The 27,661-nt window shown below is 45.8% G+C and overlaps 1 protein-coding gene across 2 annotated transcripts in view; it reads left to right on the forward strand.

The window, feature by feature from the left end:
* Positions 1–25,783, forward strand: part of golgb1 (golgin B1) — a 59,351-nt gene extending 33,568 nt beyond the window's left edge. For both annotated transcript variants that reach the window (XM_041202049.1, XM_041202050.1), the window contains exons 14-23: positions 2,927–8,307; positions 9,672–11,619; positions 13,724–13,902; positions 14,766–14,901; positions 15,545–15,682; positions 17,137–17,301; positions 18,858–18,955; positions 22,161–22,295; positions 23,073–23,181; positions 23,623–25,783. In XM_041202049.1, the coding sequence (XP_041057983.1) occupies positions 2,927–8,307; positions 9,672–11,619; positions 13,724–13,902; positions 14,766–14,901; positions 15,545–15,682; positions 17,137–17,301; positions 18,858–18,955; positions 22,161–22,295; positions 23,073–23,181; positions 23,623–23,754 (8,421 nt within the window). In that variant the 3' untranslated portion in view covers positions 23,755–25,783. The remainder of the gene's footprint in view (positions 1–2,926; positions 8,308–9,671; positions 11,620–13,723; positions 13,903–14,765; positions 14,902–15,544; positions 15,683–17,136; positions 17,302–18,857; positions 18,956–22,160; positions 22,296–23,072; positions 23,182–23,622) is intronic.
* Positions 25,784–27,661: the final 1,878 nt, after the last annotated feature.

The following is a 27,661-nucleotide window of genomic DNA, read 5'->3' on the forward strand; positions in this document are numbered from 1 at the left end:
CCAGCCTTTAAAAATGTTAAAATTTATTCATTCCTGATGTTGGTGTCGCTGGCAAGGTTGGCATTTATTGCCCATCCCCAATTGCCCTAAGAATGTGGTGGTGAGTCTTTGTGAACTGCTGAGCCTTTGCCAACTGAGTAGGTCACTTCAGAGGGCAGTTAATAGTCAAGGTGTAGGAATGGGGTCACTTGAAGGTCAGACAAAATAGGGGGAGTGGCAGGCTTCCATCCCTGAGAGAGATTAGCACACAAATTGGACTATGGTAATCTAGCAATTTAGCTGACACTAGAAAAAATTATCATGTATGTTATGATCCCCAGCTGAGATTACCCCTGGACAAGCCTGATCCTAGAGTGGAACCCAGCTTGATAGATCCTAACTTTTATTTGTTTGTTTAGATGCGTGGAGAGTAGCTACTGAACAGAGTCACAGAAGTCAGCTGATGATATACTTTTAACAAAAGAATAAAACTTTTATTAAACAAGAAAAACGATATTACAATACTCCTTCACACACAACTATACCTTTACAGATATATACAGATATGTAAGGATAACACAAGTTACAAAAGCTATCTTATACTCTAATGTCCGCATTAAGTACACAGTCCATTTAAATCTATGGCATCCTGTGGTCAGACGTACCACACTCTGAAACCAAGTGACATACCACCTCAACCGAATGCTATGGATTTCTCCTTGACTCTCCCCAGACGCTCTTCAAACTGTGAGCCTATCAGTCTCACTGAACTCTGCCTTTCACATACAGGTTTCTAATCCCCACTCTCCAAGGACTCGCTTAAGAATCTTTTCCCAAAACAACGCTTTCTCACAGACACCTTATGCAAGAGTTCACCGCCAGGGTTTTGAACTTTCCTTCCAATGTTCCTCTTCCCTGGGTCACCACAAGCATTGAAGCTGTTTTCCCCATACTCTCTCACCAACTCAGCCATCAACAGTACCACTGCTTCACATGCCCGTAGCAAAGTGTTTCAGACCTTCAATTGTCTCTTTGGACCTTCTTGCCTCTTGCAAGCTGTTCTCACTTTAAAGCTGCAGAAAGCAGACTTAGTCTCTTTAAATCTGAAGCTTGGAGCCTTTCTCTCTGCCCCTCCTTCTTAACTTCACTGAACAGGACCTTTTTCAGGTTCCTGTCCTTCCTTTGACTAGAAGGTTGGCTTGGGACTTTCCCCTGTCTCTGTCTCACTCCTTTGGCCTTTGGTTCTTTTGGGGAAACCTGCAGCCCCCTCTGCAGTGTCCAGGCTCTCTGGGGTCTTGGCTTCAAACTGAACCTTAAAATTGCTTTTTGTTCAGTTTTTGTGTCTGTGAAAGGGACCTGCCTCCTCGGGCCCCTGCCACTAGGCAACAGCCCAATTCTTCTACTCTTGTTTGTTTAACCTAGCTGCAACAGTCGTAAAAAAGAAACCTCTTTAGAAACGCAGGCACCTTTTTAAAGTAAAACTAAAACTCCATTAGACCTTTCTTAACACACACATACAGAAGTACAAATCATACTTGGACTTTAAATCTCATTCCTAACGCCTACAGGTATCAGTATCTCTATTTTCCAACAGCTGGCAAATCACTAGATTTACTGTATTCAGTCTGACAACTTGTCATGGTAGGATTTTAACTCGCTCCCTCAGGATTGATAGTTCAGCACTGTTGGCATTCAATGGCTTTACCGTTGCTGAATTCCCCCACTGTTAACATCCTGGGGCTTACCATTGAGTAGAAACTGAACTGGATCAGCCATATAATTACTGTGGCTACAAGTGTAGATCAGAGGCTAGGAATTCTGCGGTTCCCTCATCTCTTGTCTCCCCAAATCCTGTCGTTCATCTACAAGTCACAAGTCAGAATGTGATGGAATGCTCTCCACTTGTAGGAGTGCAGCTCCAGCAACACTTGAGAAGCTCGACACCATACAGGACAAAGCAGTGATTGGCACCCCACTACTAAACATTTCCTCCACCACCAACGCTCAGTGGCAGCAGTGTGTACTATCTACAGGGTTCACTGCAGCAACTCACCAAAGCTCCTTCGCCAACGCCTTCCAAACCAGTGACTTCTACCACCTAGAAGAATGAGAGCAGCAGATGGATGAGAACACCACGTGCAAATTCCTCACCAAGCTATGCACCATCCTGATTTGGAAATATATTGTTGTTCCTTCACTGTTGCTGGGTCAAAATCCTGGAACTCCCTTTCCAACAGCATACACCATATGGATTGCAGTGGTTTAAGGTGGCAGCTCACCAACACCACCTCCAGGACAATTGGGGGTGGAAGATAAATGCTGGCCTAGCAGAGACGACCACATCCTGTGAATTAATAAAATTATAAGTAAATTAAAAGTGCACTATTATACAGTACTTGCAGCCATCCATGGAGGATGCCGCAGCGCTGATTGGCCAATCAGCGGGCATATGAGAGTTCCTGGGAAATAAAGCTGAGATTTGAGAGGGTGGCGTGAGAATGGCTATTGTCAGTCACACACCATGTCCTCAGTTTCAGCTGCACAGGAGAGCAGAGCCATGTGAAATCCCAAGTGGCTTCAGGGAAAAGCAGGGTAGAAGGTAGGGGGAGTGACCCAACAGAGAGTGTTCTTGCCTCCAGCTCCTAATAGCCATTTCAGAGGAGTGTTGATGGAATGCTGTAGACATTCTGTTTCAAAAAAAGAGACATTCGGACAGGTGACCAAAGTTTGGTCAAAGAGGTTTTAAGGAAATGAAAGGTGGAGAGGCAAAGTGTTTTGGGGAGGGAATTCCAGAGGTTGAAGCCTGGTCAGCAGAAGTCATGGCTGCTGAAGGAAGTTGGGGATGCACGAAAGGCCAGAGTTTTATCATATCGGACCATGTCTTGATCTTTCCGAGTTCCCCATTGTGTAGCAATTACTGAGTGTCTGTTTGTTTTCTTTAATCTAGCACGGTGACGCAGAGGGCATTGACCTCGGTTCCTTACAGAGGGCCATCTCTGAAAAAGACAAAGAACTTTCTGTTGTTACTCACCAACTAGCAGAAGCTCAAAAGGACATAGTGAGGCTCAGCCAGCAGCTGTTGGACAGGCCGGGAACAGTTCTGACAGAAGACAGGGATGGCTCACTGATAAAGGTGCTGGAAGGAAACCAATCTCTGCCTCTGGAACAGAAGGTCATGTCAGCAGCTGATAAAAATTTTAATGTTTTGGTAGAGCAGAGGGAAGGAAGGAGCTCCATCACACTGATGGAAGAGAGCACAAACTCGGGCAGTGAAATAGAGAGCACCACTGTTTCAGTACAAATAGAGGGGAAGAATACCTCTGTCATACAAGTAGAACAAAGGAGTACAACAGTTGTCCATCTGGATGAGAGCACCTACTCTACAACAGAGTTGTACAGTTCTGGGGAACATCTTGGATATGGTTCCACTTCACAGGGAGGACTACAGATGGTCTCAGGAAAAGAGCAATGTGGTGAGATTACAAGAGATGTTCATGCATTTCATGTGTTTGAGAATGAAGAGCTTAAGAAACTACAAGCTCGCATACAGGAACTTGAAAATAACCGAGAAGCAGTGGAGACCTTGTACAACAGGCAGCTAGAGGACAAGCAAGAAGAGTTTAAGAGCTTAAATCAGAGAATTTTGGAGTATGAGAAAGAAGCAGAGAATTCAAAGGAAACCATTAATAATTTGAGTTTAGAAAAGGACCAGCTTCTTGATCAGATTCAGCGATATGATGAGGAATTGTTTACAGTATCTCAACTGAAAGAGAGACTGACAAAAGCGGAGGAAGATGCGACGAATGAAGAGAAAAAGCATCTTTTGTTTTTGGAGAGCACAAGCATGCAGAGCAGCTTGTTAGCGGAACAGCTTCACAGTGCGGAAAATGAATCTAGGTCAAAAGATGTGAAAATTGAAGCCCTGGAGAAGGACCTGGATATCATCCAGTGTCGTGCCTCTGAGCAGGAGGTAGAGGCTAAAGGTTTGAGAGGGCAGTTACAAGAGAGAGAAGAAGCTGTCTTGAGCTTGAAGCAACTCCTAACAGATGACAAGTCCAAAGTTGGGGAGCTCATGCAGAAGCTGGCCTCCAAGGATCAGGAATTGATGAGCATGCAGCAGAGTCTGTCTGAGGAAACGAGCAAAGTTCAACAGCTTCAGAGCAGTCTGTCAGAAAGGGACGTTGAAATGACTGAGCTTACCATGAGCATGTCTGAGAAAATGGTCGCGTTGAATGAAGACAAATTTTCACTGGGGATCGAAGTGAAGCTTTTAAAGGAGCAGCTGTTATCACTGCAAAGAGCACAGGAGGGACAGGAAGACCAGAAACCCAGCGGTGAGAGCACACTGCCCTCTCAGGAGAGGGAACAGATGGGCCTCCTGCAAAATAACACTGCTGGGTTTGAAATGCTGTTAAAGGAGAAGGACGGTTTGGAGAAACAAGTGGAAAACCTGAAGAAGGAGAATGAACAGGTAAAAAGAAAGCTGCAGGCTGCTTTGATAAAGAGGAAGGAGCTTTTGAAGAAAGTGGAGGAAATGAGCCAGGAAGCACAGAATAAAGAGCTCGACACAGAAGAAAGCTTGCCAAAAAGGCATGGAGCAGAACGTAGTGACCTAGTATCTTCAGAGCCGGTGAGACCACTCAAAGAAGCGCAAACCCAGAATCCACAAACTGTTGACCTGATTAGGGCACTTTCTGAAAAAGAAACTGATTTGCAGAATGTTAACAAAACTCTGCAAGATCAAGCAGCTAGCGTTAGTCAGCTTCAGGATTTGGTAGAAGGTCTGAGACAAAACCTGCAGGAAAAAACGGACCGTGTGAATTCTCTGGAAGCTGATATATTTGCCAAGCAGTTAACTATTCAACAGCTAACATCACAACGTGAGATAGAAAAGAAATGTGTTGAACACGAGAGCACTGAAGTAGATTCTGTCAAGAACATGGCTGAGTCCACTGCCGTAATGGAAGGGTTGGTAAAAGACAAACAAACTGAGCTTGAGTGTAAGCTTTTCACTCTGGAACAAGAGAAAGATCAGCTGCAGAAGAAGCTTGAGGAAGCTGTAAGTTCACGTAAGGACATGATGAAAAAGGCTCAGGAGAAAAGCAGACGTCACAGGGAACAATTGAAACAACAGAAAGAGGAGTATAATGCCCTGCTGGAGAATTTTAATGAACAAAGTCAGGAGAAAGCGAGCACCTGTGAGGAACTTGCAAAAGTGAAAGAGCAACTATGGCTATTGGAAGAGAAGACTTCTGCAGCCAAAGTATTGCAAGCAGGGAAGCTACTTCAGGGTAACCCTGAAGAGATAACTGTCCCAGAGGAGAATCAGCATTTAGGCTGGAGCCCAGAGTGGGTAGACGACTCAAAAATAGAACCAGTTCATACATTCATTGATGAACCAAAAGGTGACAATCTTTTGGTGGCACAGTTAAAAGAAGAGCTCCAGAAGGTACAGGATGAGAAGGAAGGCCATTATTTAAAACAGCAGCAATTGGCACATCTTGAACAAAGAACAAGGGAAGAATCAGCACAGCCTCTGGATCAAATCACTGAGCTGCAGAGTATCCACTGCCTAGAGAAGGAGGAGTTACTTCAAGAAGTTGACATTCTGAAGAAAAGATCTCAAGACATGGAACTCAAATTAGCTTTAGAAGAAGCTAGGGCTGAATCTGTCTCCGAACACTTGGCCACACTTAACAAGGAATGTGAAGACTTAAAGAACATCTCACAGCAAAAAGATGAGGAAGTAGAACATTTCCATTTACAGTTGAAGGAAAAAGATGCACTCCTTAAAAACCTACAACAGAAGATGTCTGATAAGGAAGATCTTGTCAGAGCTCTGCAAACTCAAATAGAAGAGCAAACCAAAGAGTTCGAAGAACAGAGCAAGCGCCTCCAAACAGAGATCCTGGAAACTCAGCAAAAGCAAGAGGAGGATACTGAAGAGGCTAAGTCCAAACAGCAAATACAGAGGAAACTACAAGCTGCCCTGATCTCACGTAAAGAAAGTTTGAAAGCAAATAAGTTGCTGAAGGAAGAGCTGGCTTCCGTAACAACATTGAAAGAAGAATTAAATAGCAAGGTGGGAGAAATTGAGAAAGCTACTGAAGAACTGAAGCAGGACAAAGAAGACTTACTGGCAAAAATGTTGAATCTCCAGGAGCAAAAGGAAATATTAATCGCAGAAGTGAATAAGTCATTGACTGAAAACCAGAATCTCAGTGCTTCATGTGAGAGCTTGAAACTGGTCATTGATAGTGTTACACAGGAAAAAGAAAGCTTACAGCAGGAGATTGAATCCTTGAAAGGAGAACAAGTTGCTGAAAGCTCAGAGTGGCAACGCAAACACAGAGATCTACAGAAGGAATACGAAACCCTCCTACAGTCCTACGAGAACGTCGGCGGCGAGACTGAAAGAATAAGGCGTGTACTGGACATTAGCAAGCAGGAGAAACAAGAACTGCTCTGTAGGATTCGAGAAATTGAGGCTCAGAAACTAGAAGTAGAAAAGCAACTTGAGGAGGCTGCCCAGGAGCAGGAAGGAATGAGAGAGAAAATGAGGAAGTTCGCTAAATCGAAGCAGCAGAAAATTATGGAGCTCGAGGAAGAAATTGAGAGGCTTCAGTCAGAACAACAGCCTGAAGTAAGCCAGGTTAAGCCATCAGTATCCTCTGACTCAACAGAAAGTCAGCTTCAGGAAGAACTGCAGAAAGCAAAGAGGGAAACTGAAGAGGCGATGAATGAACTTGAGATGTTAAAAGCTCAAAGGGATGCCTTGGACCTAGAGACTGATGTATTGAGACAGCAGCTGAAGGATATGACCGAAAAACCGGAAGTAAATGAGAAAGAATTGGAAAAAAATCAAAGCAATGTCGTTCAAGAACAGGAAATTCAGATGGAAGGGGCGATTGTTGCGTCCCTTGCAGTAGAGGTTAAACAAGAATTCAGCAACAAATTGGGTTCTTTCATAGAGTCAACTGCAACCCGTGTCTCTCCTAAGGACTCGCAAGAGGTCTCTGATCCCGGTTTCCTTGATGAAGTTACCAGGTGCAGGCAAGAACTGTCACAGCTGACAGAAAAACTGACACAGATGAAAATTGACAAACAAATGATAGAGGATGAGATGCATGAATTGAAGAAAACTAGTCAACTTTTGAAAAGTGAGAAAGAGACTTTGGAAGAACAATTGGTTAAAAGCCAGGATGAATTCAAACTGATGCATGAGTCTGTCTCTAAGTTGGAGCAGGATAACCACCAGATGAAGAAACAAGTTGAGGAGTTAAAGAAGGAGAAAGCAGCTGCAGAGTCGGATAAAGATGACCTTGAAGAGCGACTGATGAATCAGCTAGCAGAGCTGAATGGCTGCATTGCCAACTACCAACAGGAATCGAAAGAGAGCAGTGACAAAGTTTCATGCCTTGAACTAACTGTGAAAGACAATCAGAAAAAGATGGACAAGCTGGAAGAAGAGGTGAGGCAGCTCAAGAGTGAGAAGGCAGGAACTGCAGCCAAGATGCAAAAGGACTTTGAGGAAAAGGTCAAGTCCATGCAGAGGGGGAAAGAGGGAAGAAAGGTCCACAACAAAGAACTGCAGGAGCTGCTTAAGGTAAAACAGCAAGAAGTCAAGCAGCTGCAGAAAGATTGCATCCGGTACCAGGAGAAGATCAGTGATCTGGAAAAGACCATAAAGGCACTGGAATTTGTTCAGCAAGAAACTCAGAAGAGATTGGATACCGCGTTAAAGGAAACAACAGCAAAAATTGAGGATTGCAAGAAGGCCAAAGCAGAGTTGTTTTCCTGCAAAGTCCGACTCGATGATACCCAAAGTGAGGCAGCTAGGATCCTAGCAGACAACCTGAAACTGAAAGAAGATCTCCAGACCAATGAAGAAAAGGCCCAAGAGCAAGCCAGCAGCATAGAAGAAGAGCACAAGAGAAGGCTTAACCTGGAAAAAAATGAACATAGAAAGCAGCTGAGAAACGTGCAAGAGAAATTGGAGTGTTTGGAGCGTGAGAAGAAGCACGCTGACGATTCTATTGATGTGTTGAAAGACGTGTTGGAAAGGAAGAAAGTGGAAACCAACAAAATTCAAGCTGACTTTAATGAAAATTTGGCAAAGCTGGCAGCCTTCACATGTAGTATGTCCTCTTTGCAGAATGACCGGGATAGAATCATTGACGAGTCCAAGAAATGGGAAATCAAGTTCAATGATGCGATCTTGAAGAAAGAGGAAGTGATCAGGGATAAGGAAGACAATTGCAATGAGCTGAAGGAGCAGCTAAGACAGGCTTCTGTTCGCTGCGAGGAACTGGAAATCAAGCTTTCCAGGTAAAGTGAAAAGGTTTGGGGGTCATCACGGGGTTTGTCCGACTGTTGGGGCACCTCACCCTCTGTGCATAGCAGAAAATCATGGGTGTAATGCCCATGGTTTCCCAATATGTGTGGTTGGCAGGCAAGATTGTTCCTTAATGTTGATCAAATACAAAGAGCCCAGTTCAGCTACTGCCCCAAAGGCAGGGAAAATGAAAGGCTCAGCTATCATTGGTCTTCTCTTCCTCCTATAAACTTTGCAAGCTCAACGTAATCACTATTTGTTTTTTCTCATTATCACACCTACTAACTTAAATATCCATTCCCTGTATCACCAGTGGACTGTGGCTGCAGTGTTTACTATCTACAGGATGCACTGCAGCAATGCACCAGGCTTCTCCATTAAACAACCCCAGCCCTAAAAAACCATGATACCCACCACTTAGAAAGATGAACAGCAATTGCATGGGAATACTGTCACCTCTAGGTTACCTTCAAAGTTACAAACCTTCTGCCTTGAACATGTATTGCCATTCCTTTTTGTTGCTGGGTCTTTGTGGCTGCTTCTAATAGTATGGTTGGAGCAATCCAGTGATGTCTACATCCTGAGAACAGATATTTAATAAAAGTGATTTCACTCTTCGTGATGTGCTACATGATGGACCTTTGTTTTTCATCCAAGTTTTAGGAATATATAGAACTGGGCAGCCCTGGTGCTTAGGAGCTCTTTTACCCCTCTGTCAAATTTTCTATCAGGCCCTTGGTGAATTAGTTGTCATATTCCTTTCAGCTTTGCAATGACCAGCGCTGTGAACACAAGAAATAGGAACAGAAGTGGACCATATGGTCTGTTGAGCCTGCTCCGCTATTCAGTATTATCATGGCTGATAGTCCATTTTCTCAACTCCATTTTCCCGTCCTCTCCTCTTAACCCATATACCTCACTCCAGAGATGAGCACAGTAGGAAATTTAGCACATAACAAATGTATTTCTGTTTTTGGTGAAAGCTGTCCGTTTATGTTTTAAAACAACTCACTTGTTCCAGTTAGATAGATGATAGATAGCAGGCCAAAGCCTGGTGTGATCATCTGTATAAGTAGAAGCCTACTTTATTTGAAACAGAATTTGTTTAATGTTGGTTGTTTTTGATTACCTCAGATATTTAGAAGAGGCAGTAAGGAGACTGGCTGTCTTTTGGGCAGGGCAGGAAAGGGGGAGGATGAAGTAGGAGTTGTCACTTTGGGCTGACTCCATCCTCCTAGTTGGTCATTTATAGAGTGCTGAGGGTAGAGCCCTACGAGTTAGTGAATTTGTAAAGCTCTGCAGAAATGTTTAAGTTAGCTTTGCTGCCATGCATAAATATTGTGGATTCTTTTTCCAGATTGGAGCACAGTGAGCAGGAATGGGAATCAAAGTTCAAGTCTGAAGAAGAGGTTCACAGGCAGATGATGAAAAATGTTGAGGACGAAAACCAACAACTTTACTCAAAATCAGAAGAATACCAGAAGCTTTACAAGGATTCTCAGAACGAACTACTGAAACTAACAGAAGAAACTAAGAGCCTGAGAGAACGGGTTGCTGATTTAAACAGCTCCCTTGAGAAGCTTGAGAAAGCCAAAGGTGACCTGGAGGAAAACCTGAGGCAACGAGAGGCAGAGGTGCAAAATTACCTGCTGACCTGTGAGCAGCTCCAGTCTGACCTCCAGAACTCCAAATCTTTAACCGAGCAGCTACACAAAGAGACTGGAGAGAAGGAGGAGAAGATTGTTTCACTCCTGGCAGCTAAAGAGGAGGCTGTTGCCAACGCCATCGGTGAAACCCAGCAACAGCATGCCGAAGAAATTGGGCGTTGGGAAAGTCAAGTTCAAAGGATGGAAGAAGAGAAATCAGAGGGAGAGCAAGCAGTCAGAAAGCTGCAGAAAGAAACTGAAGATCTGGATGCAAAGCTGAAAAAAACTGAAGAGGAATTAAAGCAGCACAAGATAAAGCTGGAGTCTTTCACAAAGTCTATGGCCTCCCTCCAGGATGACCGGGAGAGAGTTCTGAGTGACTACAAACAACTCGAGCAAAAACACATTGAGGTGATTGTAGAAAAAGATCAACTGATTCAGGAAGCTGCCACTGAGAACAACAAACTCAAGAATGAATTGAGGAGCCAGCAAGCGCAGAAGGATGATTTGAACTCTGAAAACGCCAAACTCAAAGCACAGCTCTTGCAATACAGGGAGGATCTGAACCAGGTGATTTCCATGAAGGATTCTCAGCACAAGCAATTCTTAAAAACTCAGCTCGAGAGAATTAAAGTGTTAGAGAACAAGAAAGCTGATGTTGAGAAGCTGTTAAAAGAAGTAGAGAACAGTTCAGAGGAGCTCAGTCAGGAGAACAAAGCTCTGAAGGAAGAGAAGCAGAATCAGAAGGAACAGTTGCAGCTGGCAGAGAAAACCATGGGTGAGCTAAAGGAAGAAGTGGAAAGATTAACAGTTGGTGGGCCTGTTCAGGTGCTTCAGCAACAATTGGATGAGAAGACAGGAGAGGTGGAAAAACTGGTTGCCAATCTCTCCTCCATGCAGGAAAAGGTGGCCGAGCTTGAGTTGAAAGTGGTCACGGTCGAGGAGGAAACTGGGCAACGGCTCCGTGCCACGGAAATCAAGTATGAAAAGGAACTTGAGAATCTGCAGCATAATGCCGGCATCATGAGAAATGAAACAGAAACGGCAGAAGAGCGAGTGGCTGAACTGGCGAGGGACCTCATGGAGACCGAACAGAGATTACGGGAATCGATTGAAGAGGTTGACCAACTCAAGGCGCAGAATCTATCTTTTGGGAAAGCCATGAGTTCCTTACAAGTCAACCGAGACCATCTTCTGGTGCAGCTTGAGGAACTACAGAGGAAGTACACATCTGAGTTAGAGATGGAGAAGAGCAGGAGCGAAGGTTTGTGCCAAGAGCTAACCCAATATGAAACCAATTGCAATAACCTGGCAGAAGATAAGGACCGTCTATCCTCAGAGTTGGCAGCTATGAAGAGCAGCACCATTGAAGACAATCTGCAGGCCCGCATTGATGAACTGAGTAAGCAGCTGTCTTCCAAACAGCAAGATGTGCATGATTTGACCTTGGAACTAGAAGGCTCAACCAATCAACTAAAAGCATTCTCCAAGACTGTGACAACACTACAAGATGAGAGGGAGAGACTGTTGGACGAAGTAGCTAAAAGCAAAAAGGTTCATGAAGTTAAGCAGGGTTCTGCACCAACCTCTTCAAAATCAAGCGAAGTGCAGAGTCTGAGAAACGCTCTGTCTTCTTTGCAGAATGATCGAGATAGACTGGTAATTATGGTTTCTATCACTGTACGTTTTACGTGAGGACTTCCCTCATGGCTCGAAAATATTTATTTTGTCGATTCCTACTTTTCATTGTGGCCCTCAGCTACCTCCCAACCACAATCTGCTCCCTGTAGCATAACTTGCATCAAGTTCAGTCAACATATCACTGCGTGCACTAACCAATATTGGCTCGCAGTCAAGCAAAACTTTGATTTTAAAATTATCATCCTTGTGCTCAAATCCTTCCATGGCATCATCACTCCCTTTCTGGTGTAATAAAGTGTCCCAAGGCGCTTTAGAGAGATGTTAACAAACAAAATTTGACACTGAGCCATATGAGATGGGTAACCAAACCTTGGCCAAATAAGTTTTAAGGAGCAACTTAAATGAGGATTGTGGGTTGGAGAGGTTTGGGGAGAGAATTCCAGAGCTTAAGGCCCAAGCATCTGAAGGCACAGCTACCAGTGATGGAGTAATTAAATTCGGGGATGTGCAAGAGGCCAAAATTAGAGAGACACAGAGGGTTGGCTAAAAGACCATGTGGAGATAGGGAGGAAACGATCTAAGAAAGCACATCAGCTTCTTTTCATTTTAAACATTGTGAAGGTGTTTGTAAACATTTGTGAATTACTTAAATTTTTTTTTTACTTGTTCTCAGGATATGAATACTGCTGGCAGGGCTGGCCATTTATTGCCCAACCCTTGTTGCTCTGTGAGGTGGTGATGAGCTGTCTCCTTGAACTGCTACCTTGTTTTGCTGATTCGTCCTGTCATCTCTGTGTTGGCTGTCCAAAGGGACAATTCACCTTTTACTCCCCCTACCCCTTACCAATGTAACTGCACATTCTTCCTTCTCAGATAATAATTCAATTCCCGTTTAAATGCCTCAATTGAACCTGCTTCTGCCGTGGTCTCATGCAGTGCAATCTAGATCCTAAAAACTTGCTGCGTGAAAACAATTTTCCTCATGACACTGGATTTCCTAGCACACAATACACACCATTTTCTTTACTCAGTCAGATTCAGGCAAAGAAACAAAATCTGATACTCTAAAACTGCAGCTCTGTAATGCCAAAAGTGGAAATATAGGAGAGAGATCAGGTGATTCACAAATTAATTGCCAGGTGACTGCAAGTTTATGTTCTATGAGCCTAGGTTGTGGGAGAAATGAAAGGTATTGCCATCCCCCATCTCACTGTACATTGCTGGGATCCTGCACTCTGTCCCCAGTCCACTGTACTGTGCTGGGGTCCTGCACTCTGTCCCCAGTCCACTGTACTGTGCTGGGATCCTGCACTCTGTTCCCAGTCTGCTGTACTGTGCACTCTGTCCCCAGTCCACTGTACTGTGCTGGGGTCCTGCACTCTGTCCCCAGTCCGCTGTACTGTGCTGGGCTCCTGCACTCTGTCCCCAGTCCGCTATACTGTGCTGGGCTCCTGCACTCTGTCCCCAGATCGCTGTACTGTGCTGGGCTCCTGCACTCTGTCCCCAGTCCACTGTACTGTGCTGGGCTCTTGCACTCTGTCCCCAGTCCGCTGTACTGTGCTGGGGTCCTGCACTCTGTCCCCAGATCGCTGTACTGTGCTGGGGTCCTGCACTCTGTCCCCAGTCCACTGTACTGTGCTGGGCTCCTGCACTCTGTCCCCAGTCCACTGTACTGTGCTGGGCTCCTGCACTCTGTCCCCAGTCTGCTGTACTGTGCTGGGCTCCTGCTCTCTGTCCCCAGTCCACTGTACTGTGCTGGGGTCCTGCACTCTGTCCCCAGTCTGCTGTACTGTGCACTCTGTCCCCAGTCCACTGTACTGTGCTGGGCTCCTGCACTCTGTCCCCAGTCCGCTGTACTGTGCTGGGCTCCTGCACTCTGTCCCCAGTCCACTGTACTGTGCTGGGCTCCTGCACTCTGTCCCCAGTCCGCTGTACTGTGCTGGGCTCCTGCACTCTGTCCCCAGTCCGCTGTACTGTGCTGGGGTCCTGCACATACACATCCCTTTATCGTCTCCCTCCTCACCCTCATCTCAGTGTCATTGTTCCTATGTTGGTGTTCTGCCTTCTGCTTACTCTTCCCCAGTGTATCTCTGCAGTTGAACTTTCCAAATTCTGGTTGCAGCTGAAGGAGATGAAGAGCCTGCAGCAGCAGTACATGCAGATTGGGGAGGAGTCGGCTGAATTGTCACAGCTCCGGACACAGCTCGAAGGCCAAAGCCAACAGATAGCCTATTACCAAGAAACCCAGGAGCAACTGAAGAAAGAGCGCAATGCCTGCCAGGACGAGCTGGGACAGCTAAGGTTAATATTTTATTAAAAGCAAAATAATGCGGATGCTGGAAACGCTCAGTAGGTCCAACAGCACCTGTGGAGAAAGAAACAAAGTTAACGTTTCGAGCTCGTATGACATTTCCTCTCAGAGAAGAAGGGTCATACGGACTCAACACGTTAACTGTTTCTCTCTCTCCACAGATGCTGCTAGACCTGCTAAGTGTTTCCAGCCTTTTCTGTTTTTGTTAAGATTTGATTGTTTATTTTCTGTCAGTGTTATTGGCTCACACTTGGCCTCAGTCACGTCTTGTCATTCCCAAACTCAATCTAATCACTGCTGGCCCAAGATCAGAGCCGTGAGCAGCAAAACACCTCCAAAATGGCTATTGTTCACGAGGAAGAATTTGCTTTTATATAGTCCTCAAAACTTCTTTGTGTAATTCACACAATCAAATACTTTGAAGTGCAATAATCTGTTGTATAGGCGAAAGCAACAGCATCTCTGGGCCAAGCATGTCCCACAGGCAGCATTGGACAGGAGGCAGCAATCTTCAATACTTTCTGACAGACAGCGCTCATTGGGAGGAGGGGTCAATCTGCATCAGTGCCAATGTCACCCTCCCACAGCTCCTCAAAAATATAGGAAATGCGATGTGTAACTCTCGTGTGTGTGACTGTTGCCCTGTGTTGTGCACGTGTATGAGATTGTTGTGTGTGTTGAACTGTTTCCCTGTGTTGTGCACGTGAGATTATTGTGTGTGTTGAACTGTTGCCCTGTGTTGTGCGCGTGTTTGAGATTGTTTTGTGTGTGTGTTGAACTGTTGCGCACGTATGTTACTCCGTTGCCCTGTGTTGTGTGCGTGTGTCTGCTACTTTGTTGCTCTGTGTTGCAGGTCTGAGAAGTTGTCTTTTACCAAGCAATGTGAGAGGCTGAAAGAACAGTACCTGATTGCTGTGTCAGATAAGGACAAACAGATCCAAGAGCTTCAGAGCTTGTGCCAGGAGCTAAGGCTGAAGGTGACCCAGCAGGTACCTGGTTTTTACAGCTGTACCATCTTATTTTCACAGTTGCTGCTGACCTGAGACCCTGCATGGTGCTAACTCAGGAACAAAATCGTTATTTCTCCTCTTTCATACCTTCTTTAGGATATGGGGAGCAAGTTGGTCCCAGCATCCATCCCTGGACAGTGATTGAGAACTGGAGTTTTAGCTTTCATCAGCCAGTGTGAGCTAGGCTGGGTCAAAATCAGCCTGGGTTCCCACTAATCATGCTGCAGCGACTCCCACTGTGTGTGTGGGCATGGGCATTAGCCCCGACCGACCTTGTCTGTGATGTCCTTGAGTGCTGCAGTGATATTGGCTGTCTGGATTCTCATATAATGGAAGATCATTTGGAACAATTGCTGAGAGTTGGCTGGCTCCCAGCAAGGCCAAAGGGGAGAGGAGACATGGGAATTACACCATGGAGGAGTGAGTGCAGGACAGCAGGAAGCTGATGCTGCATCTTGTTCCCCCCATTGATGGGGCATGATGTGTGCCAATGATTCTGGCACAGGGTGGGAGTCTCGAGGAAACAAGCGAAGCCGAGGTCTGGACCCGCACCATATAGAGGCAGAGAGCAAAACGTTTTAACCAAAAAAATATAATTCCAGTAATACAATCTGTCAAACAGGCACCGGAAGAGGCAGCTAACCCTGGTGAGACCTTTAAAGGTCTGCAGACAGAGAACAGCCAACTGCAGGCCCAACTGAACAACAGCCTGAAAGAACTCCATCAGAAGGAACTTCGCATCCAGAAACTCAACAGCAAGGTGGGTGTCGTAAACGGATTTGTTTTTATCCTGAGATAAAAACAAAAAAACTGCGGTTGCTGGAAATCCAAAACAAAAACAGAATTACCTGGAAAAACTCAGCAGGTCTGGCAGCATCGGCGGAGAAGAAAAGAGTTGACATTTCGAGTCCTCATGACCCTTCGACAGAACTAAGTTCTTTCGAAGGGTCATGAGGACTCGAAACGTCAACTCTTTTCTTCTCCGCCGATGCTGCCAGACCTGCTGAGTTTTTCCAGGTAATTCTGTTGTGGTTTGGCTTTTATCCTGGTTTTGTGACTTCCATTTTCCTCACATGTCTGTTCTATTTGCTGTGGGAGTCCTCAACAGAGCCTGTGGTGAACCAATGAATGACAGACTATAACTTCAGGATTGCCACATTCATCTGCACTTCAGCTAAATGCTGAAGTTGTGGTCAGATTCAGAGGGCCAATTACAGCAAATGCTGACAGTTCATCAAAAATTCCAAATTACAATCCAGTTTCTGCCCCTGCCAAAATACCAAGAAGCTTTTATCAATGTCACAAATGGCATCCTATTTGATTGTGTGAAGGGTAATCAATCGCCCCTCATCCTTCTTGACCTTTCTGCAGCTTTTGGCCGGGGTGACCACATTGTTATCCTCCAACGCCTCTCCTCTGTCATTTGCGTTGGGTGGGAATGCTCACCTGGTTCCTTCTTATCTACCTAATAACCAGAGAATCACTGCAGTAGCTTCTCCTACCGCTCCTGAAAACCAACCTCTGTGACGAAGATTTCGTTTATCTGCTTAATGTCTCCTTTTGTAGCTTCATGTCATATTCTGTTTCATAATGCTGCCGGGAAGTTTCTTGGGATGTGTTATTGCACTCTATAATAATGCGCTATATAAATACGAGCTTTTGGTGCTGCCGCATTCCCCCTTTCTCCCTGGAGGCATGGGCGCCCTGTCCCCCTTTCTCCCTGGCGGTGCGGGCGCCCTCTCCCCCTTTCTCCCTGGCGGCGCAGATGCCCTGTCCCCCTTTCTCCCTGGAGGCGCGGGCGCCCTGTCCCCCTTTCTCCCTGGCGGCGCGGGCGCCCTGTCCCCCTTTCTCCCTGGCGGCGTGGACGCCCTGTCCCCCTTTCTCCCTGGAGGCGGAGGCGCGGGCGCCCTCTCTCGTTACCCATGCCTCCCCATTCCGCCCCCCCCCACACCAACACCACAAGCTGAATCTCATCCACAGTTTCTCTCCCCTGAAGAAGCTGACTTTCAAAGCAGGTTAGGATGGGTAGAGGGTAAGAAATGGCAGCCTTGCCAGCGCTGCCCAAATCAATTACAAAACTCAACCTGTAGGCTTCCAGCACGTACAGTTTGACCTTCTGGACTTACAAAGATAAGATGAAACCGTCCTTGCCCAGTGTTCCTTGACGTATGTATCTTGTATTTCCCATCCTCATCCTGTCTGTTCCATCGACAGATGTCCCTGGTGTTTGAGGAGAAGATTGCACTCTCTGCCCAACTACGGGGAACTGGTCAGAACCTGCGTGACACACAGCATCGATTGAACCAGTTACAGGCACGTCACCTAACCCTTGAACAACAGTTGCAGACTTCCACAGATCTGTTGGATGAGAAGGAAAAGGTGGGTGAAAGAAGGATAAGGAACTGGGGGAATTAGCAGTTTAATCGCCAGTTCTGAATGATTTTTAAAAAAATTCGCTTATGGGATATGGGCCGAGGACACGACCCTGAGGAACTCCTGCAGTGATGTCCTGGAGCGGAGATGACTGATCTCCAACAAGCACAGCCATCTTCCTTTGTGCTAGGTATGACTTCAACCAGTGGGGAGTTTTCCCCCTAATTCCCATTGACTCCAGTTTTGCTAGGGCTCTTTGATGCCACACTCAGTCAAATGCTGCCTTGATGTCGAGGGTAGTCACTGTCACCTCACCTCTGGAGTTCAGCTCTTTTGTCCATGTTTGAACCAAGGCTGTAATGAGGTCAGAAGCTGATTGATCCTGGCGGAACCCACACTGGGCATCAGTGAGCAGGTTATTGCTAAGCAAGTGCCACTTGATAGCACAGTTGATGACCCCTTCCATTACTTTACTCATGATCGAGAGTAATCTGATGGGTCGGTAATTGGCTGGCCTGTATTTGTCCTGTTTTTTTGTGTTCAGGACATACCTGGGCAATTTTCCACAACCGGGTAGATGCCAGTGTTGTAGCTATAGTGGAACAGCTTGGCTAGGGGCGTGGCAAGTTCTGGAGCACAAGTCTCCAGTACTATTGCCGGAATATTGTCAGGGCCCATAGCCTTTGCAGTACCCAATGCCTTCAGCTGTTTCTTGATATCGTGTGGAGTGAATTGAATTTGCTGAAGACTGGCATCTGTGATGCTGGGGACCTCCAGAGGAGGCCGAGATGGATCATCCACTTGGCATTTCTAGCTGAAAGTGCTTCAACCTTATCTTTTGCAATGATGTGCTGGGCGTGTCCATCATTGAGGATGGGGATATTTGTGGAGCCTCCTCCTCCAAAGTTGTTTAATCGTCCACCACCATTCATGACTGGATGTGGCAGGACTGCAGAACTTAGATCTGATCCGTTGGTTGTGGGATTGCTTAGCCCTGTCTATCACTTGCTGCTTGTGCTCTTTGGCATGCAAGTAGTCCTGTGTTATAGCTTCACCAGGTTGATACCTCATTTTTAGGTATGCCTGGTGCTGCTCCTGGCATCCCCTCCTGCACTCTTCATTGAACCAGGGTTGATCCCCTGGCTTGATGGTAATGGTAGAGTGGGGGATATGCCTGGCCATGAGGTTACAGATTGTGTTCAAGTACAATTCTGCTGCTGCTGATGGCCCACAGCACCTCATGGATGCCCAGTCTTGAATCACTAGATTTGTTAGAAGTTATTGTTGGAAAAGGGAGAAAATTGAAACCTGACAAAGGTCCTAGCCTGGGATTCACCCCTGTACTTATTATTCTGTATTCTATATATAGACTCTCCTGAACTTCTCCTCAAGTAGATTCCAGCCTGTAACACTTTCTGAGATATATATAAATGACCCAAATCCCTCGATTAAATTCCATCAGTATTTCATTCCCAGTAACTGTAATTTGCTGTAATGTTAGATATCTGAGTGATGTTTGGTGTTTTGACCGCTCTCTATGGTTGTGTTTTATTGATCTGTAGGCAGACCCCATGGTTGATGCTGCCCCTGGTGGTCCACAGGAGAAGGACAGAAACAAAGAGCAGGTCAAGGAAACGGAACTCAGACATTTGAAGCAAAGGTAATGACCATGCCTGAGCCTCTCATGCTTGGGTTGATTCTGCGCTGCAAAATGGCAATTGAACCACTTTTTGCTGCAGGTATCTGACAAGTTATGGCCTAGACCATAAATTCTCCACCCTTCACACAGTGGATAACTGTAGTGGGATACTGGGACTCTTATGTGGGCAACATTTGCTTTTCAGGTGTGAGTCCACCTCTTGCTGCACGATTTTCCTGCCTTTTTCAGTATAAGGTGGTCACCAAGAACAATCAGATAGGGAATTCAGAAGAAGCTTCTTTACCCAAAGAGTGGTAAGAATCTGAAACTTGCTGCCACAGGGAGTGGTCGAGGTGACCAGTATAGATGCATTTAAGGAGAAGCTAGATCAGGTTATGAGGGAGCAGGGAATTGAGAAATGAAGAGGGTATGGGAAGAGACTTGAGTGGAACATAAATGCCGACATGAACTAATTGGGTCGAATGGGCTTTCTCTGTGTTGTGAATTATATATAATTCATGTAACCTCTACCACTGGTATCAGACTGAAATGGAACGTTTATTTGATGTAAGGGACTATATAAACACAAGAGCAGTTGGCGCTTGTACCTATTACTCTGAGGGAAATCGTTCTGATCTCGACATCCATTTGAGGCTTATTCATTTTATGTTATTTTGAAGCTCCCAGTACAAATTCATATGAACATACGAATTGAGAGCAGGAGCAGGCCACTCGGCCCCTCAAGCCTGCTCTGTCATTCAATAAGGTCATAGCTGATCAAATTGTAACCTCAACTCCACATTCCCACCTACCCCGATAACCTTTCACCTCCTTGCTTATCAAGAATCTATCTGGCTCTGTCTTAAAGATGTTCAAAGACTGCTTCCACATAGAATTATAGAATGATACTGCTTAGGAGTCCTTGACCCATTGTGCCAGCACTTTTTAGAGCTGTCTGATACATCCCTGCTCTTTCCCTGCAATTTTTTTTCCCCTTCAGGAATCTATTATTGATGCTTCTGAGCACCTGATGATTTCCCTCCTGTAGGCTTGTTAATATAAAATTATCTGTGACCATTTTGAAATAGCTTTTCAATTTCTCAGCCATGACAAATAACCCCCACTGAAGTAATTTCTTTCTACTGCTGCAGGCCCCATTTTTAAATGTTGTTGTGATTACAGGCTGCTTGTTTTTGCAGCCTGACTTCCTCCGAATATCTCTCTAAAGTGTACTCAGCTCTGCGATCAGGAAAGGTAGTGGGCGGCAGTGAGATCAGAAATCAGACTAAGTGCTGGAAGCAACACAGCAGGTGCATTAGCATCTAAAAGAAGGGCGGTTAGTTAGCATTCTGGGAGGATGCCCTTCGTCAGGTGTGATCGGCCTGCTGTGACTTTCCAAAGTGTTTGATGGGATAGTGTAGCTTTACTCTATCTAACCCCGTGCTGTACCTTTCCTGGGAGTGTTTGATGGAACAGTGTAGAGGGAGCTTTACTCTGTATCTAACCCCGTGCTGTACCTTTCCTGGGAGTGTTTGATGGAACAGTGTAGAGGGAGCTTTACTCTGTATCTAACCCTGTGCTGTACCTTTCCTGGGAGTGTTTGATGGACAGTGTAGAGGGAGCTTTACTCTGTATCTAACCCTGTGCTGTACCTGTCCTGGGAGTGTTTGATGGAACAGTGTAGAGGGAGCTTTACTCTGTATCTAACCCCGTGCTGTACCTGTCCTGGGAGTGTTTGATGGACAGTGTAGAGGGAGCTTTACTCTGTATCTAACCCCGTGCTGTACCTGTCCTGGGAGTGTTTGATGGGGACAGTGTAGAGGGAGCTTTACTCTGTATCTAACCCTGTGCTGTACCTGTCCTGGGAGTGTTTGATGGACAGTGTAGAGGGAGCTTTACTCTGTATCTAACCCCGTGCTGTACCTGTCCTGGGAGTGTTTGATGGACAGTGTAGAGGGAGCTTTACTCTATATCCAACCCGTGCTGTACCTGTCCTGGGAGTGTTTGATGGACAGTGTAGAGGGAGCTTTACTCTGTATCTAACCCCGTGCTGTACCTGTTCTGGGAGTGTTTGATGGACAGTGTAGAGGGAGCTTTACTCTGTATCTAACCCCGTGCTGTACCTGTCCTGGGAGTGTTTGATGGACAGTGTAGAGGGAGCTTTACTCTGTATCTAACCCCGTGCTGTACCTGTTCTGGGAGTGTTTGATGGGACAGTATAAACAACTTAGTTAGCTTTTAGATTACCATTTGAATCAATCACATTGAATGTTTGTATTTGAATTGACTTCTGGCTCTTTTTGCCCTTATGTGTGTTCAGACAAACCTACTTTTTCAGTATTTCAGTTGGTGGAGGCACTGCCTAGAGCAAAAGTGACTCTCACAGACCAGAAGGCCCTAGATTAATGCAATGGCCAACTAACATTTGGGGAAATTATAATTGGCCTCAGCACCTAAGGGTTAGGAAGGCTGGGAGGCGGTGGGGGGGTGCAGTGTGTGTGGTAAGGGAGTGCGGGATCTTGGAGTTCCTGCTTTTCATTGCTATCAGTTAACCAATGACTCCTGTTTAGATAAGAGATGATTGCATGTTATGTGGTCAGTGATGGAATAATCCAGAAACATTCTGGGTTATGAGGTCACATATGAAGATTGGCTCTGGGAAATGTCTTGGATGCTGGGTTGTAGTAATTGATCTGTATCGCAGTATAACACCACCTTCAGTGGAGATAAGGAGCTATAAACGGTGGGGGCATTTGCTGGAGCAGATACTGTTCTTGAAAGCAGGCTGCATCGACTAGACTTATATTCCCTTAAGCACAGAAGATTAAGGGCTGATCTAATAGAAGTGTTCAAAATGAATAAAGGATTCTCTGGGCGTGTGGAATCCAGATTAACGGTGCATAACCTTAAAGTTAAAGCTAAACCTTTCAAGGTGTTGTCAGGAAACTCCTTCACACAGTGGCATGGAAATCTGGAACTCTGCCCTCCACAGAGCTGTTGGAGCTGGGGGGACCTGTTGGACGTTTCAAAACTGAGATTGAGAGATCATTGTTAGGCAAGTGTATGAAGGGATCTGGTACCATTGCTTTGGGTGGAGTTACAGTGCAAGTCAGTTATGATCTAATTAAATGACAGAATGGGCTCAAGGGGCAGACTGGCATCTTCCTGCCCCTGCATTCCCAAGCTCCTGTGAAAACTATTGCTTTTTTTGGTCTGCGTTTCTCAGGCTGATTGAAGCCAAACAGACGCAGGACAGAACTGAGCAAGAACTGAACCAATTGGAGGGTTCGCTGGCTGAAGAACGGGAAAAGCGATTGGCTGCTGAGGAAGCCCTGTTGTCAGCAGAGCATCGACTCAAAAGGTAAGAAGCAAATGGCTGAACAATTTAAATAATATTTAATGGGGAGAGAGAGATTGGGGAATCCATTTAAAAAGGGGGAGGGAGAATGGGGCTTGAGGAGAACAGAGAAAAGACATCATATCAAGGCTGAGAGACTCTTAAAAGCAAAATGTTATAAATGGGGGGAGCTGATTAGACAAATCTGTCCCATTTTCAACGATCAGCTACAACTGTTTAGCATTTCCCCATGTCCTACACCCCACCAACCCACCTTCTCCTCATATCCCTGCATCCCACCCTATCCTTGTGTCCCTAGACATCGCCTTTCTTTCATTTTTCCTTCTAATGGGGGAAACCCTGAGCAAGGAGGTGCAATCTTCAAATTAAAGCTAAGACATTTAGGAGTGAAATCAGGAAGCACATTTTCACACACAGGCTGGTGGCAATTTGGAGTCCCACAAAAAGCTGTGGGAGATAAGGTTCAACTAAAATGTAAAGAGATTGATGGATTTTTGTTGGCTGAGGATATTAAAGGATGTGGGGCTAAGGCAGGTAAATCTGGTCAGTCATGATCTATGGTAATTGCATAGTGAAACAGGCTGGAGGGGCTGAATGGCCACCTCCTGTCTCTCTCTCTCTCTCTCTCTGTCTGCTGGGTGTTTAGTTCTTCAGGAACATTCCAGAGCCCGTGGCACTAACCTGCCCAGAGTTTGACATTAGAGAAGCCGTATAGTGGGATCTCGGATATGAAGAGGCTGCGGTACTGATATGTTGCATTTCATATTTATTTCCTTTCAGTGTGGAGCTGAGCGAGTGGGTCAGTGCCCAGGAGCGGAACCTCAATGCCTCCGCTTTGGAGGAGCATTCCATGCTGATAGACCTACCGGAAAGTGCCACTCCCAGCAAGGTCAGAATCTCCTGTACAGAAGATATTCACATTCAGAACACTCAGACCCCTTCCATCCCTGGGGCTAGACCTGCCACTCCCCCTGTGTAACCCCTCCACCCTGTGTAACGCCTTTCCCTTCCCATCAACCACCCCCCCCCCGCATGTACCACTCATCCAACACCCGCCCCACAGTGTTACACCCTTCCACCACCCACCCCCTCCCCACCAACGTAAGATGCTCTCCCTCTCCTGTTTTACCCCCCCCCCCCACCCACTCTGCCATTGGAATGCGCACTCCCTCCCCCTGGTGTAACACATCCCTCTCCTCAGTATCAGCTTTATAACAGACTGTCTGTTATGTCCCTGCTGCTGGCCTCACTGTGGCCCAGCCCCTGCTGGCCTCACTCTGTGTCTTGTGCTGATTCTGGTTCTAATCTATTGTATTCTTTTTGTCTTCAGATTCGGAGGGGCTCGAGAGTGAGGTCATTTTGTTCTCTGCTTCACAGCCGATCTCGGACCAAGTTACTGTTTGCCGTGTATGTCATTGCGCTGCACGTCCTGTTTCTCCTGTGCTTCACAGGGAATCTGTAAACTCCAGGAAATTTAATGCTGAGGACCGGATGGGACTTGCGGACTGTGAGCTGACAGAGTCCAATAGCAGCACTTCATCCTGAGAGCATCAGCTTTATCTGGACCTGGAGCTGAGGATTTATTTTCCTTTCTATGAGATTTTTCTCCGTGAATGTTTAACCCTGTTTGCAGAGTATTGCTTTGGCTTGGGGTATTTGGTTTACTGCTTTTGGATGATGGGTGATAGTGTTGATGTTTTATGGTACTGGAGGGGGAGCTGATCTTGGGCCTCATCCTAGATTGTGACTGGCAGGATCAGATCACATTGGCCCATCATAATGCACAGATCAGGCTGTGAGGATTCAGAAGGGTGTAACTGCTGCCATATGCTCTGATCTCCCCCTCATGTGAATGTCTGACGGTTAAAATGTTTACCCGTTTTCCTTTCTTGAGGAGGGATTACTCCCTCTGGTGAAACACAATAGCCTTTTCCAATTCTACGCACATTCCTACTGCTAGAATTAAGGTGCTGAAAGTGATCTGCAGTACTGGATGTGTTCCAGTAGGTGGTGGTGTTGCACCATATATAACGCTACACACAACTGCAGGGCGATGGAACAACCCATTTGATGGGGAAGGTACTCAACCATGACATAAAATAAAACAAGTACAACGCTCCACAATAATTCAGATCTCGTCGCCCAGGAAAGGAGAAGATGAAGTTGGTGGGGAGAGAATAAACCAAAGTGAGACACTTTCCAGCAGGTCCAGTTGTAGTGCAGGCAGAGAGAGAGAATTTGCAGCTCTGTTAGATATGTAGATAGATTTAGGGGAATTCTGGGTAATTTAGGGTAATATACAGCAGCTGGTCAGGGTAGAACAAAGTTGTACAACAGGTGGGATGCTTCACTTTCGTTCAGGTGCACTGGACACACTAACCAAATATATTTTTTACCAGTTTCAGCTTTTTTAGCATTGCCCTGAGGTGTAGTCCCAGGGCTGCTGCCTGTCAGCTGATTGACAAGTGCCTTCCTACTACACGTTTACACTTTATTCATTTGAACTCCTCATGATTTTGCAGCACATCTTTGGGATCTTTCTGGTCCCTGAAAAAGTGACTCCTAACCAAGTGGGTGGATTGGAGATTGTCAGCAGGGTGGGTTGTAGTAGTGGGATGGGCAGGGCATGTGCTCTCCCTGTGGGTAAATTTGAAATGCCTGGTTATTGATTAGCCTGGGAATAGGGTGTCTGCTGGCGGCTGCCATTCTCCCTGGTGTGGGTTGGGGGTGGGGGGGGTGGTTGGTGTGACGAACAGGGCACAGTGACAAAGCAACCCCCACCCCCCCAGCTACCAGAGAGGGCAGCTGATCCCGGGCGTTATCCTGATCCTGTCACAGTCCTGAGAGCTAACCCAAACCTGGGTGACATGAGGATGGCCAGCTGCTGGTCTTCTGAGCAAGGCAGCAAAGTTATGGAATGGTGGGGAGGTTCATGTCATGGGACGTTCTATCATTGTATTAAACTGAAGTTTGGGGTGGGTGTTGGGGGCAGACTTTTGGCCTTCTATTGTGAAACTTTATAACACTGCGAAATCATCAGGAGTTTAAATCATAACTTTTTATAAATAAAATATATATAAGTAAATATTTCCACAACTGAGGGAATTTTCTACTTGTGTACAGTGAATGAGAGGCCAGTGCTCATCACAAACAATCCCATTTAATTTAATTGATTGTCTATTTATATTATGCAAATCGGATGAACAGTGTGTTCCTTTCCCAGGCACAATGGATAAAATGGCTGTTGATGGATCCTTGTGCAGTTGGTAAGATGGCTGCCAGTGATCAAGCTCCTTGCCAATGTTTGACACCGCTTTTCCTCGTGTCTGTGGACAAAGTGAGTTGGCGCTGAGTATTAGAGGGATCAGGGAGCTATCGACAGCACTGGAATGGAAATTAGCCAAGGGGATGGTGGGGGAGCGGGAGCTGGAGGAATGTCAATGACCAAAACATTCATGTATGGCTTGGAATAAAATATTTTTGAAATCAAACTGATAAGTCTCAGTCTTTGCATTCACTGTTAGCTTAGCAACTAAGGATTTGGGGCTAGTCAAACCCAAAATCACCGCCATTTCTTTTATTTTCTTTACGATAGCTGCATTTGCATCTTCACCAGAATTGGCTCACCCCCTTTTCCCTTCTCTGCTCAACAGTCCTCCCCACACTTTGCACTCTCGCTCTCCCTCACACACCAGGTACATCCTGCGCTGTTTCATTGCTCTCAGTGGACCCTGTGCAGATTGTGACATATCTCTACAGCAATCCTTCTGGTGTGTGTGACATGCCTGAGCACCAGTAAGAGGGAGTGTCCTCCTGAGAATATGTAGCTTGTCTCTGCTTGTCTCTGGAAGGATATTTGCTCTGTTTGTTTGTTTGATGATGACTGAATAAGGTAAAGTCACTTCCTGCACCTCCAGGATTTTTCCTGGTGTTTAGGAGGTCACATTCCATCTTCCCACGAAAATCCTAAAAACCAACTTCTATGAAGTACAACATGCACTTTGTAAAGATATTATCAAACTAAATTTGACAGAGCCACATAAATAGTTTTGTAGTACAGAACTTGAGTATTGCTGAAGAAAAGAGACATTGTTGAACTTTTTCATCTTGCATTCATCAGGACAGATTTGCAAGAATGCCAATTGTGAAGGGTACAACAATTTATACTGCATGAGAAGAGAGTGCTGATTGGTTGGCAGGTGGACTCTGGTAGGGACATTGCCATGGAGAATGTACCAGGGAACAGGTAACTGCCAAGCTTTGTTTAAATTCAAACCAGGCAGATCAACTCTGATTGATCAAAGCCACTGTCCTTGGGAATCAACCAGGGAATGGTTGACCTCCCAAACTTTTGGTTAGTTGAAAAAGGTGCATTGCGTGGACAGGCTCCTTCTGTCTGCAAAGATCAGGCCCTGTGTGTGAATATATGTAGCTTCTAGCAGGCAAAGCTGAGCCACACTGCGAGCCTGAGTCCTGTCTTTTGCAGACAGAAGGAGCATGTGCATGCATTGTGCTTCTTTAACTAAGCAAAAATGTTGGGGGTGGCAGTCATTCCCTGGTTAATTGGGCAGGGCACTGCCTTGACCAATTGGTCGACCTGCCTGGTTTGAATTTAAACAAAAGCTTGGCAGTTAACTGTTGCCGGGTGCATTCTCCATGGCAATGCCTCTACCAATCAGTTATACTACTCATGTAGTATAAATTATTGTTCCCTTTACAGTTGGTATTCTTGCAAATCTGTTCTGATGAGTGCAAAATGAAAAGCTTTGACAGGATGTCTCATCAGCGATACTCAAGAGCCACTTAAGGAGATATTAGGACAGGTCACTAAAAACTTGGTGAAAAAGATAGGTTTTAAGGAGCATCTTGGAGGAGGAGAGGGGGGTTTGGGAGCCAATTCCAGCACCTTGGGCCTATAGCTGAAGGCCCACTGACTAATGCTGCCGTGGTTAAAACTGAGGATGTACAAGAGGTCAGAATTGGAGGAACTGCAGGGGATTAAAGTCGAGGCATTGTGGACAATGAGGTAATGGGAGGTCAGCAAGTAGAGGTTTGATGAATGTGACTCGGTGCGAGTTAGGATCTAGCCAGCGGAGTTTGGACAGTGGGCTTGCACCCAGTGGAGCATTAACCTCGGGGGGAGGGGGTGGCATCATAACATGCATTATTTAAGATAACAATGAGTCCCTCTGCCACCTGTGGGCTCTTTCTGATAAGTGAGCTGAAGGTGCTGGATAATGTTGCTTCTTATACATCATCTCCTTCTGCATTGCTCACAGCAATGGTAGTGTTGGAAACCAGTCAGTAAAAAGTTGTGGACTGTCTGATGGGTGCTGGGTAATTTTAAGATCATTGTGGGGGTAGAGCAG

The sequence above is a fragment of the Carcharodon carcharias genome, chromosome 13 (assembly GCF_017639515.1).
Source record: "Carcharodon carcharias isolate sCarCar2 chromosome 13, sCarCar2.pri, whole genome shotgun sequence".
NCBI lineage: Eukaryota > Metazoa > Chordata > Chondrichthyes > Lamniformes > Lamnidae > Carcharodon > Carcharodon carcharias.